The sequence below is a fragment of the Bufo bufo genome, chromosome 1 (assembly GCF_905171765.1).
Source record: "Bufo bufo chromosome 1, aBufBuf1.1, whole genome shotgun sequence".
Lineage (NCBI taxonomy): Eukaryota > Metazoa > Chordata > Amphibia > Anura > Bufonidae > Bufo > Bufo bufo.
This window is the reverse complement of record NC_053389.1, coordinates 712,082,011-712,099,787: the sequence shown is the minus strand read 5'-3', so window position 1 is coordinate 712,099,787 and position 17,777 is coordinate 712,082,011. Positions and strand designations below refer to the sequence as shown.

General features: G+C 46.0%; 1 protein-coding gene across 1 annotated transcript in view; it reads right to left on the bottom strand.

Annotated features, from left to right (window-relative positions):
* LRRK1 (leucine rich repeat kinase 1) overlaps window positions 1–17,777 on the bottom strand; it is a 142,342-nt gene that overhangs the window by 106,518 nt on the left and 18,047 nt on the right. The window contains exon 2 of the mRNA XM_040414250.1: window positions 7,260–7,395. Within this exon, the coding sequence (XP_040270184.1) occupies window positions 7,260–7,326 (67 nt within the window). The 5' untranslated portion in view covers window positions 7,327–7,395. The remainder of the gene's footprint in view (window positions 1–7,259; window positions 7,396–17,777) is intronic.

Sequence of the window (17,777 nt, the reverse complement as noted above, 5' to 3'; positions counted from 1 at the left end):
TTTCAAGTGTGCAGCATAGGACATTTACAACTGCACTTACACAAGATGGATGTAAATAGGAATCATACAGTTTTACATATAAAAGTGAATATATACCATGCTCTATCATATGTAAATGAAAGATTCAAGTTGAAAATCTTCTGAGATCAAAATAACGCATCAAAGGACAATGGAAACCAAAATCATCAACCAAGTAAGAGGGGACCTAATTTGCACTAATTTCATTACGGCAACTCATAGTGACTCAGTAGTATGGCCTCCACATGCCTGTAAGCACTCTCTACAATGTCTGGGCATGCTCCTGATGAGATGGGGAATGCGGGATCTCCTTGCACATCTGGATCAGGGCATCAGTGGGCTTCTGGACAATCTGTGGCAGTAACTGGCAGTGCCAGATGCACTGATTCAGAATGACCCAGAGGTTCTCAATTGGATTGAGTTCTGGTTAATTTGATGCCCACTCAATGGCATCAATGCCTTTGTCACATACTCTGGCCACATGAGGCTGGGCGCTGTCCTGCACCAGCACTAACCCAGCGCCCACATGCACCAACGTAAGGTCTGATAATGGCTCAGGATTTCATCCAGGTACCTAACAGCAGCCAGGGTACTACTGACTATCACATGGAGGTTTGTGCGATAGACCAAGGATATGCCTCCAATGACCAAACCTGTCATGCTGAATGATATTGCTGGCAGCAAAGCATTCACCACGGCATCTCCAGACCCTTCAGAATGGAGCACCAATGATGGACCTGCCAATTCTGGTGTTCTCTGGCAAATGTCAATCAAGCTGCACAGCACTGAGCTGTGAGCACAGGTCCCACTACAGGACATCGGGCTCTCAAGCCACCCTCATGGACTATTTTTTTACCGGTTTGGTCAGAAATATACAGATCAGTAGCCCGATGGAGGTCAAACAAAGGAGCAGATACCGGTCATGATGCTGGGTTAATGCCATTCTACGGCCCTTTCAGGCTTTCCGTATGCAACAGCCGGTGTCCTTGTATCATATCCATGCTGTTGAGATTGAGCTGGCAGACAAAACAAACCTTTTTGCGATGGTTAGTATGGATGTGCCATACTGGAAAAGCAGAATTACTTGTGCATCCTGACTGGGCTACCTCCTCATGTGTCAATAGCACAACACAAAACTGTCAGGAAGGATAAGGAGAGAGTAGTTGTCAGTGGCCACTGATAGGAAATCTCAACGTCCCACTTGGTACCCCTGGTACCGAACTTCTAGTATCGGCTTGGTTTGAGTCTTGTTCGGACGTCAGGAGAGCGCTTCACTCAGTAGGGAATAACAGACACAACAATGATGTACTGAATGAACGCTCTAAAGTTTATTATTAGTGCACACAGGTTATATAGAGGGGGTTTTACCCCCTTTATTAGCATATCAACGTAAGTAATTTATTCAACCTATCATATATTAACACGTTCTATTCTACAGTCAAATAGAGCAAAAAGCAGAACTTCCATATTTGGGATATTGTCCGGGAGTAGTGCCAAAGAGATAAGATTCATGGTTACAGAGAACAGAAACTTAGCAGAAAACAGAATTAGTTTTAACATATAAAAACATGGATTCCTTTCAGCCACCACCTGCAAATCCATTCCCTTTTTGGAGAGGCTTGCGGTCTGTCCTGTGCTTCTGATGTCACTTTCATTAGCACCAAATCAGGTGAAACTGATTCACAATTACTTATGCTACTAAGGCCTCATGCACACGACCATTGTGTGCATCCGTGGCCGTTGTGCAGTTTTCAGTTTTTTTTCGCGGACCCATTGACTTTCAATGGGTCCGTGGAAAAATCGGAAAATGCACAGTTTTGCAGCCGAGACCGTGATCCGTGTATCCTGTCCGTCAAAAAAATATGACCTGTCCTATTTTTTGGACGGACAACGGTTCACGGACCCATTCAAGTCAATGGGTCCGTGAAAGAACACGGATGCACACAAGATTGGCATCCGTGTCCGTGATCCGTGGCCGTAGGTTACTTTAATACAGGCGGATCCGAAGATCCGTCTGCATAAAAGCTTTTTCAGGGCTGAGTTTTCACTTCGTGAAAACTCAGATCCAACAGTATATTCTAACACAGAGGCGTTCCCATGGTGATGGGGACGCTTCAGGTTAGAATATACTAAAAGAACTGTGTACATGACTGCCCCCCTGTGTACATGACTGTGTACATGACTGCAGCCCCCCCCCCTGTAGTTAACACATTGGTGGCCAGTGCGGCAGCCCCCCCACCCCTCCCTCCCCTGTAGTTAACTCATTGGTGGCCAGTGCGGCCGGCCCCCCTCCCTCCCCTGTAGTTAACTTGTTGGTGGCCAGTGGGCCCCCCCTCCCTCCCCTGTAGTTAACTCGTTGGTGGCCAGTGGGCCCCCCCTCCCTCCCCTGTAGTTAACTCGTTGGTGGCCAGTGGGCCCTCTCCCCTCCCTCCCCCTCCTAATTAAAATCTCCCCCCCCTATCATTGGTGGCAGCGGAGAGTACCGATCGGAGTCCCAGTTTAATCGCTGGGGCTCCGATCGGTAACCATGGCAACCAGGACGCTACTGCAGTCCCGGTTGCCATGGTTACTTAGCAATTTGTAGAAGCATTATACTTACCTGCGAGCTGTGATGTCTGCGTCCGGCCGGGAGCTCCTCCTACTGGTAAGTGACAGGTCATTAAGCAATGCGCCGCACAGACCTGTCACCAGCAGGAGGAGCTCCCGGCCGGACGCAGACATCGCAGCTTGCAGGTAAGTATAATGCTTCTACAAATTGCTAAGTAACCATGGCAACCGGGACTGCAGTAGCGTCCTGGTTGCCATGGTTACCGATCGGAGCCCCAGCGATTAAACTGGGACTCCGATCAGTACTCTCCGCTGCCACCAATGATAGGGGGGGAGATTTTAATTAGGAGGGGGAGGGAGGGGAGAGGGCCCACTGGCCACCAACAAGTTAACTACAGGGGAGGGAGGGGGGGGCCGGCCGCACTGGCCACCAATGTGTTAACTACACGGGAAGGGGGCTGCCCCCTGCTGCCTGGCAGCACCTGCCAGGCAGCAGGGGGCAGTCATGTACACAGTTCTTTTAGTATATTCTAACCTGAAGCGTCCCCATCACCATGGGAACGCCTCTGTGTTAGAATATACTGTCGGATTTGAGTTTCACGATCTAACTCATATCCGACAGTATATTCTAACATAGAGGCGTTCCCATGGTGATGGGGACGCTTCAAGTTAAAATATACCATCGGATTGGAGAAAACTCTGATCCTATGGTATATTAACTCCTGACTTTACATTGAAAGTCAATGGGGGACGGATCCGTTTGAAATTGCACCATATTGTGTCAACGTCAAACGGATCTGTCCCCATTGACTTGCATTGTAATTCAGGACGGATCCGTTTGGCTCCGCACGGCCAGGCGGACACCAAAACGACTTTTTTTTCATGTCCATGGATTCTCCAAAAATCAAGGAAGACCCACGGATGAAAAAACGGTCACGGATCACGGAAAAACGGAACCCGTTTTTGTGGACCGCAAAAAAATACGGTCATGTGCATGAGGCCTAACTGGATGGATTCATATCCCTCATGTTTAGGCTTTACTATGATGCTTAAAGGGGTTGTCTGACCTCAGCAAGTGGCATTTATCATGTAGAGGAAGTTAATACAAGCCACTTACTAATGTACTGTCCATATTGCTTCCTTTGCTGATTAAATTCATTTTTCCATCACATTATACACTGCTCATTTCCATGGTTGTGACCAGGGCCGTCTTTAATTTTGATTGGACCCTGGGCAAAAATTGACTTGGGCCCCCTGTATCCCGCCTTCCCACACCTTAGGCAATCACGCCCTCCACCACAACACACACAAAAAAAATCCACACATCTGGTAGAGTCCAGTGAATGACTGTAAATACTTCCAGTTCTGAAGACTCCAGCAGCTCAGGATCAGTGCTCTGGGCAGCTGGGCTCAGGCTGGAAGTGGGCGCCGCTCTGCAGGAAAGAGACCAGGGCTCGGCTTACCCTAGTGTTACAGTGCACCCCAGCACCCCACAGTATATACCCTATAGTATACAGCACCACACAATATGCAGTTTAGCACCCCACACTATACAGTACCCCACAGTATATAGTAGAGCAGTATAGCACCCCACACTATACAGTACCCCACAGTATATAGTAGAGCAGTATAGCAGCCCACAGTATACAGCACCTCACAGTATACAGCACCCCAAACTATACACGATACAGCCCCCCACACTATACAGTACAGCAGTATAGCACTCCACACTAAACTGCACCCACAGTATACAGTATACAGACCCCCACAGTATACAGTACAGCAGTATAGCCCCCCCACACTATACAGGCCCCCACACTATACAGCCCCCCCCCCAGTATACAGGCCCCCCCACAGTATACAGCTCCCCCCACAGTATACAGTCCCACACAGTATACAGCCCACCACACAGTATACAGCCCCCCCCCCCCACAGTATACAGGCCCCCACAGTATACAAGCCCCCACACAGTATACAGCCCACCCACACAGTATATAGGCCCCCACACAGTATACAGCCCACCACACAGTATACAGCCCCCACAGTATACAGCCCCCACAGTATACAGGCCCCCACACAGTATACAGCCCCCCCCCACAGTATACAGGCCCCCACACAGTATACAGCCCCCCCCACAGTATACAGGCCCCCACACAGTATACAGCCCCCCCCACAGTATACAGGCCCCCACACAGTATACAGCCCACCACACAGTATACAGCCTCCCCTCACAGTATACAGCCCCCCACACAGTATACAGCCCCCCACACAGTATACAGCCCCCCCACAGTATACAGGCCCCCACACAGTATACAGCCCACCACACAGTATACAGCCCACCACACAGTATACAGGCCCCCCCACAGTATACAGCCCCCCCCCCCCCACAGTATACAGCCTCCCACACAGTATACAGGCCCCCACACAGTATACAGCCCACCACACAGTATACAGCCCCCCACACAGTATACAGCCCCCCCCCACAGCATACAGGCCCCCACACAGTATACAGCCCACCCCCCACAGCATACAGGCCCCCACACAGTATACAGCCCACCACACAGTATACAGCCCACCACACAATATACAGGCCCCCCACAGTATACAGGCCCCCACACAGTATACAGGCCCCCACTATACAGTAGTTTACAGTATATTAACATAACAGCCCATGTCACCTTTTTCTGATGTAATCTTCACACAAAAAAGCTCCACAGAACACTCCTGGTAGGACCTGTGATGACCTCATAGCCATGTGACCAGTAATTGCTAGGTTACTGGTCACATGGTGATGATGTCATTAAGGTCCTTGATCACAACTTTAACACAGTCCGATCATGATGCCTGGACTCAGTGCAGGCAGGCACGTCAGCCCCCCTGTGTAGCTGACAGCTTGACACCCGGGGCAGTAGCTAGCAGGGCTCAAGAGGCAGCTGCCTTGGGCCCCCCAGGAGCAACTGGGCCCGGGGCAGCTGCCCCTTTTGCCCCTTGGTAAAGACGGCCCTGGTTGTGACCACCCTGCAATCCATTAGTGGTGGTGGTGCTTGCACACTAAAAAGCGCCAGCTACTCTGGTGGCCGGGACCATGGGAGCGCACATAGGCTAGTGCTTTTTCCTATAGTGTGCAAGCACGGCCACCGCTGCTGGATTACAGAGTGGTTGTAACCATGGAAACAAGCAGTGCATAATGTGATGGAAAAATGAATGAACCAGCAAAGGAAGCAATATGGATAAGTGCCTTGTATTAACTTTCTCTACATGATGAATGCCATTTGCTGAAGTGAGACAAGCCCTTTAAGTGTTCCCTTAAAGAAGTATTCCAGTTAAAACAAGATATCCCCTATCTACAGAATGAAGGTTGGAGGTCAATTTTACCGCATAGGGAACACCTTAAAAACGAAACCCATAAAACTATGGTGGAATTGTGTCTTTTTTCCATATCTACCACATTTGGATTTTTTGATCTTCCCACTACATCATATGCAATAATACATGGTGCCATTAGAAAATGCAACTTATAAAAAAAAAACACACAGCAACGTGAACGGAAAAATGAAACCGCAAAAATAGAAAATCGCCCAGGTGCAGAAAGGGTTAAACATCATTTGTTCTCACTTAAAGGGGTTTTCAATAATTTTATAGTGATGTCTTAACCTCAGGCAGGGGTCACACAGAGTGCTCGCTACTCGCTGGATATGATATGCAAGTGTTTTTCTATTCTCGTTCTAGCGATCAGTGGGGTCTGCGTGCTCAGACCACCACCAATTAAAACATTTGATATGTCGCTTAGTGACTGTTTAAAAGATCTAAAATTGTGTGTTAAAGCCCCTACTGGTAACACCCAGTTGCAGCTCCACTAATAAAATTAGTGGAGGAAAGAAGGTTTGTACACAAACATAGAAGAGGATTCTTTACGGTAAGAGCAGTGAGACTATGGAACTCTCTGCCTGAGGAGGTGGTGATGGTGAGTACAATAAAGGAATTCAAGAGGGGCCTGGATGTATTTCTGGAGCGTAATATTACAGGCTATATCTACTAGAGAGGGGTCGTTGATCCAGGGAGTTATTCTGATTGCATGATTGGAGTCGGGAAGGAATTTCTTTCCCTAAAATGAGGAAAATTGGCTTCTACCTCACATGTTTTTTTTGCCTTCCTCTGGATCAACTTTGTAGGATAACAGGCTGAACTGGATGGACGAATGTTTTTCAGCCTTATAAACTATGGGTCACATTTATTAAGATTGGGGGTTTAGACGCTGGTCTTAATATCCCTTATATCTGGCGGTGGATTCATAACTTCGGCGGATCCACCGCCACTTCTAAATGTAAGACAGCTTCCGAGCTGTCTTACATTTAGACCATTTTCTACCCCTAAAACGTGTGCAGAAAATGCCCATGCCCCTGCCTACTTTTTTAGACCTGGTGTGAGCAAGGAGAAGTCACATATTGCGGCGCAAAGGACCTTTGCATGGCTATACGGATTACATAGCTGTGTGCTTGATTTTATGGATCCATTAGCAATGAGCGTGGATAAAACGCCACATACGTTTGGCCATGTAGTGAATATAAAAGGGCTCCTCTGCTGTCAGACATTTCATCCAATCTGTGTAATGGTCTCAGATTTATTATATTATATTAATATTTGTCATATGAAAATTGTTACATAAAGAATTACAAAAAGGATGGAGCCGTTACCATTGTGTGAATCCATGCTTCCAGCGCGACTTCCAGCGCATGCTTCTGCCCCCACACACCAATACATCTTCAATGACCAGCTTGTTGGCAGTGTAATTTCGATTCACCGAGAAGATGTTTTGCTTGAAATGTCCATCTATTAAAAAAGAAGAGATCGTCTGTTAATAATATGCCCACATTCATAAAGGGTATCCAAAGCATACTAGTCCCCTAGAGTAGAGCAACACATAGTTAATCTGAATGTTTGGGGGGCGGGGAGCTGCAAATCAGTCATATGCATTTCCACTGACAGAAACCATAATGAAGTCCCCTAAATGGCTGACAGCAGCAGAAAGAGTAGCTCTACACAACTTGATTGTCCTACATCATCTGAATAAAATACTGTAAAGGCTATGGACAACTTTTGATCATTTTTGGACCGTTGCTACTGCAGTCTACATGCATTCCAATACACAGCAGGCTGCAGAATGACATGCCTAGACTGACTGTCTAAGAGCACTGTCTCCTCTCCTAAATAATTTTCTAAAATGATTTATGACCATATCAAAGCTGAACTTTGGTTAAAAGTCAACTTACAAGATATATACAACACTTAGGGGGTCATTTATGAAGCTGAAATACGCCTATATTAAGCGTATTTCAGGCGCAATCTGCGACTTCTCCCCACTCACGGCAGGTCTTAAAAAGTGGGCGTGGCTGGGGAAGGGGAGGGGTCGGCAGGGCCGTCTCATTTACCATTTTCTACGCCTGTTTCAGGCATAGATAAAAGTTCTAAATGTAAGACAGCTCAGAAGCTGTCTTACATTTAGAAGTGGCGGTGGATTCGCCGAAGTTATGAAGAGGCCGGTTGCGTCTTCATAGCTCCGGCAGATTCACCACCAGCTTAGGCTACTTTCACACTTGCGGCAGGACGGATCCGACAGGCTGTTCACCATGTCGGATCCGTCCTTCCGCTATTTCGCCGTGCCGCCGGACCGCCGCCCCTGTCCCCATTATAGTGAATGGGGACGGAGCGGCGGTCCGGCGGCACGGCGAAATAGCGGAAGGACGGATCCGACATGGTAAACAGCCTGTCGGATCCGTCCTGCCGCAAGTGTGAAAGTAGCCTTAGGGGTTTATTAAGAATGGTGTCTAAAACGCCAGTCTTTATAAATGTGTCCCTTAGATCATAACTTCTGAACAAGCTACAGTGACACAGTAAGACAACCAACAATTACAAAGCCTATACATCAGTGAGACATTGTAGACATCATGCAGGAATTAAAGAAGGAAATAAAAATTATTTAAATAAAAATAAAAAAGGAAAAAATGAAACAATACAGAGAAAGACAAACTATACAGACTGGTGGGGGGGGGGGGGGGGAAGGAGTATGCAACACATATAAGAACTATGAGAAGGAGAGAGTATCAATATAATTTATTGTGGCTTATCCTTGTCTAGAGTAAACCCTGAGCTGCATCGTGTAGACCAAATTTAAGAGAACTTATTAGGTCACCTACTATTATGATATAACCCTACTTTCATATGAAATTTTGAAATCCGGACGGCTGTTCTGGAATAGCCTGCTCAAGTTTACCATATCTGGAATAGCTGGATAAAGCCAGGAATCGTCGGATTCTGATTGACTACAATGGGATCCAACGGGGATCTGGCTGCTTTCCAGCATTATGCTTTTGGCCGGACAAAAAGTCGTACATGAGCAACTTTTTGTCTGGCTGAAGGCCATCATTTATGCAGGAAAGCGGCAGGATCTCTGTAGGATCCAGTTGTAGTCAACGGGAATCTGGCAGTTTCTGGCATTATCTGGCTATGCTGATGTGAAAGTATCCTTAGATACTTCCATTGGGCAACAGTAGGAAGAAAGTCCGCCATCCATCTGAGGGCAATTGCTTTCTCCGCCATGAACAATGACTCAAGGAGGAAAATACACTGATGTGGGACCATTGCAAGTCATCCATCACAGCAGACAACTATAAGAAGGGGTCCAGAGAAGTTGCAAATATAGCACTTAGGCAAGTGAGGATATCTTTCCAGAATGTAGAAATAGGACCCAGTTGATATGCCAAAAATTGGCTCCTGCCTACACCTAGGGAATTCAGAGTACGACCAGCGACCCATTTTATAAATTCTACTAGGTGTAAGATAGGCCTGGAGAGTGATGAACAACTGAGAGACCCGATTATTGGCTCCTGGGAATACACGCATATGAGAAGAAAACAGCATTTCACTCCAATCCTCCTCAGACATACTAGGCATTTGCACCACCCACTTGTGCAGTCGGGGGAGAGGTAGTGCATAATCTACACAGTAGAGTTATACAGGCGAAACTCGAAGAATTAGAATATTGTGCAAAAGTCCATTTATTTCAGTAATGCAACTTAAAAGGAATTGCATTAATGCAGCTTAAAATTTGAATTTTGTGAAAAGGTTCCATATTCTAGGCTCAAAGTGTCACACTCTAGTCAGCTAATTAATCCATACCCCCTGAGCAAAGGGGACCTCAAAATTGTGACTTTGGGGTTTCATAAGCCGTAAGCCATAATCATCCAAATTATAACAAATAAAGGCTTGAAATATCTCACTTTGCATGTAATGAGTCTATCTCATATGTTAGTTTCACCTTTTAAGTTGCATTACTGAAATAAATGAACTTTGCACAATATTCTATTTTTTCAAGTTTCACCTGTATATATGGTAGATTAATGGCACCTTGACAAGAGCTTCCACAACTGGTGGGGTCTGTATGGAAACTGGAGGGCATGTGTCATCTGGAGAAATCAGGAGGCAAAGCATCTCAAAGCTGGTCAAATGTCAGCCACATATTCTGTTTCAGGAGTTGACCAGTGTAATTCCTGGAGGAGGAAGTTATTCCATAATGACCACAGGGGCAAGACACCTGCATGATTTAAGAGTTTTTGAATTTGTATCCACACTGCTTTTGCTGCCATATGAAGGGGAGTAATGTCAGAGAATACCCCTGTGAGGACTCTTCGGATTCGGATGAGTTCCCCAGCAGAGACTCGTCTCCCACATAATTTAAAGGGGAAAACAAAGGGCATAAGTATTTGAACTGAGAAGCCAAGTAATAGTATAAGAAGTCGGGGATAAATAGACCAACCAAGTCCTTATTGGTCCAACATTTTTAATAAAAACCTAGGCTAGGATATGCCATCAATGTCAGATAGGCTCGGAAGCTGTCTTACATTTAGAACTGGCGGACGATACGCAAAGTTATGTAGAGGCCGGCGATGTACAAAGAGATCTCCCTACTGCACAAAGAAATTAGATTATTATGAGGGAAGGTGCCTAATGGGTATAGATTACAGCTTCCAGGAGCACTCAGATGAATTATTCATGCTCATAGTTCTAGCTGGTCGGGAACTAAGAAAAGCTCGTCACAGTCAAGGTTAAGTGTTTTATCACCCAGAGCCACCCTTTTAACGAGAAAACCTAAGTAATTGATATTTATTATTTATTTATTGTATGCACTTCTATAGCGCTGACATATTCTGCAGCGCTTTACAGACATTGTCATCAACCTGTCCCCAATGGGGCTCACAATCTAGATTCCCTATCTAGAGTGTGGGAGAAAACTCACGCAAACATGGGGAGAACATACATGCAGATTTATTACACTCCGTGATTACCGTAATTACATCTAATCTTAAAATTGGCCAAAAAATAATAAAAGGAGGGTCCGCCAACAGAACAAATTAACACAAAAATGGTCCCTGCAGCGGATTCCCTACACCAGGCATGGCCAACCTGCGGCTCTCCAGCTGTTGCAAAACTACAACTCCCACCATGCAATGCTGTAGGCTGATAGTTGTAGACAGTCTGGGCATGCTGGGAGTTGTAGTTTTGCAACAGCTGGAGAGCCTCAGGTTGGCCATCCCTGCCCTACACTCTTCACTATATAGCAGATGGCTGAAAAGCCCATCAGCTCCGGATGGACAGAAATACATGGCTTCCCTGGACCGACAGAGATAATACCGCAGTCCACAAAGTACCTCTAGCCATTCTGTACTGGATACCTGCGCTGATCATCTGGTACCGAACGCGTAAGCCCCATCACACAGGTCAATGACTGGACCATCGCACTGTTGCCAGTCGTTTTCCCGTACAATAATGACCAGTTACCCATAAACGCTCATTTGTCCTCGATCGGGACATAAGAATCGGTTGTTGGAGCACATCTCCCTGTGCAAACAGATCTGCTGCCGACAACAGTAAAACGGTATGTGCCCGATCACACTAATGATTGCTTGCTCATGTACAGTACTGATGATTGCTCCATGCTGATCATTATGCTATATCATTACTGGCAGAATATCTTCCAGTGTGAATGGTTCCTTAGCCGAGGTGCACATGTGGTGGAATTACTCCATAAAAGTTATCGCCACACATTCATTCCACAGTTACATGAAGATTTTGCTTCAGGTTCATTATGGCTACCTGCGTGTTTTTTTCAGTACCAGTAGAGTGTATGAAACTGAACAAATCTTATGAACACTTTGCTTTTTCGTTCCATGCGGAAATTGACCTGCCATGCACAGTTTGAAATCAGCAGCATGTCAATTATGTTTGCAATTTTTCCTTAGATTTGCCTAGTTTATGATGAGGTGCGAGCCTAGTTATATAATAGCCAAATCTTACAGCAAATCTAAGACTGGAATAAAAAGCTGGTCTTAAAGAGGTTATCCAACCACGGTAATGCCCCCCCCCCCCCCCCCCCCCCAAAAAGCACAGGCTCCTTATACTGGTCCTACTTACCCCACTCCCCGGCACCCGCGTTGCTTCTGATGCCTGCATGGCCGCTGATGCATCTCCCCTTTGCGTGGATCAAAATATTTGCCAATAGCAAGCCTCAACGGGAACAAGCCTCCCTAGCCTAGTTCCCCTTTTATATTTTGGTTTCACATTCTACAAATGAATGACAGACGGCCAATGCTGCAGAGCTCAGCAGATGTACAGGACGTGCAGGCCTTTAGTAAACTAACTTTATGGCTTATCTGCCATTGAGGTCTATAAAAATATATCACGGAGCCATTAAACAGGGGTTTAGCCCATCGTATATGGGAAGTGCAAGAGGACAGGTGAGTATTAGTACTGCCCCCCTATTACTACATGGCCACTACTGGTATAGTGATAGTAGTGGGATAAGTACTGATATCTCAGTACAATCATGGAGGTTAATGCTATAAGGTCTCATGCACACGACCGTATGTATTTTGCGGTCCACAAAAAACGGATCCTCAAAAAATACGGATGACATCCGTGTGCATTCCGTATTTTGCAGAACGGAACAGCTGGCCCCTCATAGAACAGTACTATCCTTATCCGTAATGCGAACAATAATAGGACATGTTCTATTTTTTTGAAGAATGGAAATACGGACATACGGAAACTGAATGCACATGGAGTACATTTCATTTTTTTGCAGACCCATTGAAATGAATGGAATCCGTATACGGTCCGAAAAAAAAAAAAAAAAACGGACACGGAAAGTATATACGTTCATGTGCATGAGCCCTAAGGCTAGAGACTGCAATATAAATTGCTGATCTGCAAAATACGTATACCATCAGTGTTGCATTCGCTTTTTTTGTGGACCCGTTGACTTCAATGGGTCAGTGGTCCACAATTTGCAACCAAGTATAGGACATGTTCTTTTTACAGAATGGACATCAGAAAGCAGACGAGTCATTTATGTGCTTTCTGCATCTATATGTCCGTTCCGCAAAAATGTCAGCAAAATGCGGACCACAGACTCAATGGGTCTACAAAAAAAAAAAAAGGGACTGAGATGCAACAGCGTGTACCCTTTAATTCCATCCATCTGTAAGAAAGCTGGCAGTAATATCACAGTGGTTGATACTAAAGCTCTGTTCACACTGCTGTTTTGAGCCTCCATCTTGGCAAATGTAATGGGCAGACATGACAGAAACCCCAGCAGAACCTACTATAAGTAAATGAGGTCCATGAGACATCTGTGGTATCATGGTTCTGCCAGAGCACGGTGTGAATGTGAGCCAGAACCGGAGTGTGAACTCAGCCTAAGCTTAGTATTAGCCACCCAGCTTTTCCTGAAATATACGAGAGAACTGGATGAAGACACTGTTTATAATGATACCACATGGACTTGTATTTATACACGATTAGTGTTGAGCGAACTTGTGTTTTAAGTTCGGCGTCCAAAGTTCGGGTTTGGGCTATCGAAGAATCCTGTTATGGATTCCGCTACCACAGATCATAACGGAATTTGGAATCCATAATGGGATTCTTCGATAGCCCAAACCCGAACTTTGGACGCCGAACTTAAAAACACAAGTTCACTCAACACTATTCACGATTCTAAGAAAAATTCTTAAAAAAAAATAAAATAATAATAATGAAAAAAAAAAAGACATATTTACACTCACCTAAAGAATTATTAGGAACACCTGTTCTATTTCTCATTAATGCAATTATCTAGTCAACCAATCACATGGCAGTTGCTTCAATGCATTTAGGGGGGTGGTCCTGGTCAAGACAATCTCCTGAACTCCAAACTGAATGTCAGAATGGGAAAGAAAGGTGATTTAAGCAATTTTGAGCGTGGCATGGTTGTTGGTGCCAGACGGGCCGGTCTGAGTATTTCACAATCTGCTCAGTTACTGGGATTTTCACGCACAACCATTTCTAGGGTTTAGGGCCCTTTCACACTTGCGTTCTTTTCTTCCGGCATAGAGTTCCGTCGTCGGAATCAGGATTATCCTAATGCATTCTGAATAGAGAGAAATCCGTTCAGGATGCATCAGGATGTCTTCAGTTCCGGACCGGAAAGTTTTTTGGCCGGAGAAAATACTGCAGCATGCTGCGCTTTTTGCTCCGGCCAAAAATCCTGAACACTTGCCGCAAGGCCGGATCCGGAATTAATGCCCATTGTAAGGCATCAATCCGGATCCGGCTTTAAGCTAAACGTCGTTTCGGCGCATTGCCGGATCCGACGTTTAGCTTTTTCTGAATGGTTACCATGGCTGCCAAGACACTAAAGTCCTGGTTGCCATGGTAAAGTGTAGTGGGGAGTGGGGGAGCAGTATACTTACCGTCTGTGCAGCTCCCGGGGCTCGCCAGAGTGACGTCAGGGCGCCCCACGCGCATGGATGACGTGATCGCATGGACACGTCATCCATGCGCATGGGGCGCTCTGACGTCTTTCTGGAGCGCCCCGGGAGCCGCACGGACTGTAAGTATACTGCTCCCCCGCTCCCCACTACTACTACGGCAACCAAGACTTTATTAGCTTCCTGGCTGCCATAGTAACACTGAACGCATTTTGAAGACGGATCCGTTCAAATGCTTTCAGTTCACTTGCGTTTTTCCGGATCCGGCGTGTAATTCCGGCAAATGGAGTACACGCCGGATCCGGACAACGCAAGTGTGAAAGAGCCCTAACAAAGAATGGAAAAACATCCAGTATAAGGCGGTCCTGTGGGCGAAAATGCCTTGTGGATGCTAGAGGTCAGAGGAGAATGGGCCGACTGATTCAAGCTGATAGAAATAACCACTTGTTACAACCGAGGTATGCAGAAAAGCATTTGTGAAGCCACAACACGCACAACCTTGAGGTGGATGGGCTACAACAGCAGAAGACCCCACCGGGTACCACTCATCTCCACTACAAATAGGAAAAAGAGGCTACAATTTTTTACAAGCTCACCAAAATTGGACTGTTGAAGACTGGAAAAATGTTGCCTGGTCTGAGGAGTCTCGATTTCTGTTGAGACATTCAAATGGTAGAGTCCGAATTTGGCGTAAACAGAATGAGAACATGTATCCATCCTCTGATGGCTACTTCCAGCAGGATAATGCACCATGTCACAAAGCTCGAATCATTTCTAATTGGTTTCTTGAACATGACAATGAGTTCACTGTACTAAAATGTCACCAGATCTCAACCCAATAGAGCATCTTTGGGATGTGGTGGAACGGGAGCTTCGTGCCCTGGATGTGCATCCCTCAAATCTCCATCAACTGCAAGATGTTATCCTATCAATATGGGCCAACATTTCTAAAGAATGCTATCAGCACCTTGTGGAATCAATGCCACGTAGAATTAAGGCAGTTCTGAAGGCAAAAGGGGGTCCAACACCGTATTAGTATGGTGTTCCTAATAATTCTTTAGGTGAGTGTATGTTTTGTTTTGTTTTTGGGGGGTATTGTAAAATAAGGTTGGGGCTATACAGCTACTTTGGCCGCAGATTACATTGTAAGGGCTCATGCACACAAACATATTTTTGATCTGCATCCAATCAAGATTTTTTGTGGGTTGGATGTGGTCACCCATTCACTGCAATGGGACCGCAAAAGAGGTGGACAGCACACCGTATGTTGTCTGCAGCCTTATGTCTGTTCCGTGGCCCCGCAAAAGGAAAGAACACATCCTATTCTTGCCCATTTTACGGACAAGTATAGAACAGTTCTATAGAGGGAAAGACGTTTCCTTCCGCAAAATGCAGAACACACAGCCGATATCGGTGTTTTGCGGATCCTCAATTGGCAGGCTGCAAAAACGGATAAGGCATGAGCCCCAACGCTGTAGCATTGCAACTAGTGAAAGTGAACGGGGTCGTTGCAACCCAACAGTCACAAGAAATCTAAACCTGCTGGATTTTGTTGCAGCCCCATTCACTATCACTGGTCACGATGGTGCCGTGTAGTCCCAGCTTAACGTACCAAGTATGACGGGTTATGTGACGAAGGTCCGGAAAACAAAGGGCCAATATGGTGTTATAAATAAGCGCCAGGTGGCCAGGATTGATCACTCCAGGTGTCACAGATGCAGTGCGGAGGGCGCCAACTTTTGGCATATGATATGGGACTGCCCAACTATTCATCAATATTGGGTATCGGTATTGGAGATTCTCAAGGCCCTGGTACCTCCGACATTACAACTGTGCCCCAAAATGTGCACAGTGGATGAAGAGTCTTGGTCACATTACCACAGAATTTTCATGGAAAGAACACTGTTTATGGCCAGAAAGGCGATCGCCCTGCGATGGATGGGAGATACTCACCCCACAAAGGGACAATGGCTCTCGTTAGTGAACAGCGCGGTTTCCATGGAGAATATAGTCTATAAACACAGAGGATGCCCACAAAAATTTGATAGGGTCTGGGGAGATTGGTGTTCTTCTCCACTCACTATGCATGATTCACGCCTGCACTCGATGGCCAACAACCCTTAGGAGTTCATTTGACATACGGGATGGGGTTAAATGGGTAGTCCTGCGTAAACTACTTACACTTAAATGATCATTTGAGTACGTCATGTATCTGTATAGTCATGTTCTATAAATGCATCACCTGTACAACTATTATGTAAATCATACATATGCAACCCCAGCTGCATGTTATCTTGCCCCTAATAAGCATTGTGTCAGCATTTCTGAATGGCCCCTGCGTGGGTCACTGTGATATCTTATGTGCCATACTTGTCTTATTTTCCTTTAATAAAACGAGTTTAAAAAAAATAAAAATAAGCGCTAGGAAGCTGGTCTGTATATCACCCACATCCACTGGCGTTTTGCTGCATTAACGCCCCACAGATGCAAGTCAGTCATTCACATGACAGACAGCAATAAGCCGGAATGCTTTTTACGTTCCGTTTTTTGCGTTCCATATATGGACCATATACGGAACCATTCATTTCATTGGATCCACAAAAAAAATGGAAGGTACTCCGTATGCCTTCCATTTCCGTATTTCCATTCAAAGATGGAACGCATAACAGACAAGGATAGTACTGTTCTATCAGGGGCCAGCTGTTCCGTTCTGCAAAAAACTGAAAAAGCCATACAGTCGTGTGCAAGAGGCCTTACCGGACGTTTGTGATGGCCCTTTTTCACTTCACAAATTTTCAGCCGGAAGTGCAGTTTCTTTCACAGTCAGTGACGTACCGGGTCCCTTTCTGCATAATGAACCCTCTTTTTCGGCTTCTCAAGGAGCCCGGTGACGTCACCGTCAGCCTCAGTAATTATTCAAAGCGCATGGAGGTGCAGTAACTAGGCGGCAACACACCGCGCTAAGCCACGCCCCTCTGGTCCAGTGACGTCACCGGGCAGGGCGCATTCTTAGCAAGGAAGGAGGCGTTTAGGGGCGTGACTGAGGGGGAGGAATAGTTGCGGCAGGAGGCGGCTGCACAGAGGAGCAGACACACACTTGAAACAACGCGATGCTGCGCTGGGACCCAGAAAGCAGTGCGGCAGGAAGTTACCGCACACATAAACAGAGAGGGAAACAATCAGTGGGGGACTGTAGGAGCCCTGCTGAAGTGTAAAAATACCTAAAAACATCTGGGGGGACCTTCAAACCGCTATTAGTAGTGATTTAACCGTTTTCTTTTTAAAAATCTTGATCTCGGACGACCCCTTTAACTGCTTCCCGACCGCCTAACGCAGGGATGCGTCCTGGCGGCGGTCGATTCATTCCTCCTAGACGCATATACGCGTCATCTCACGAGACGCGAGATTTCC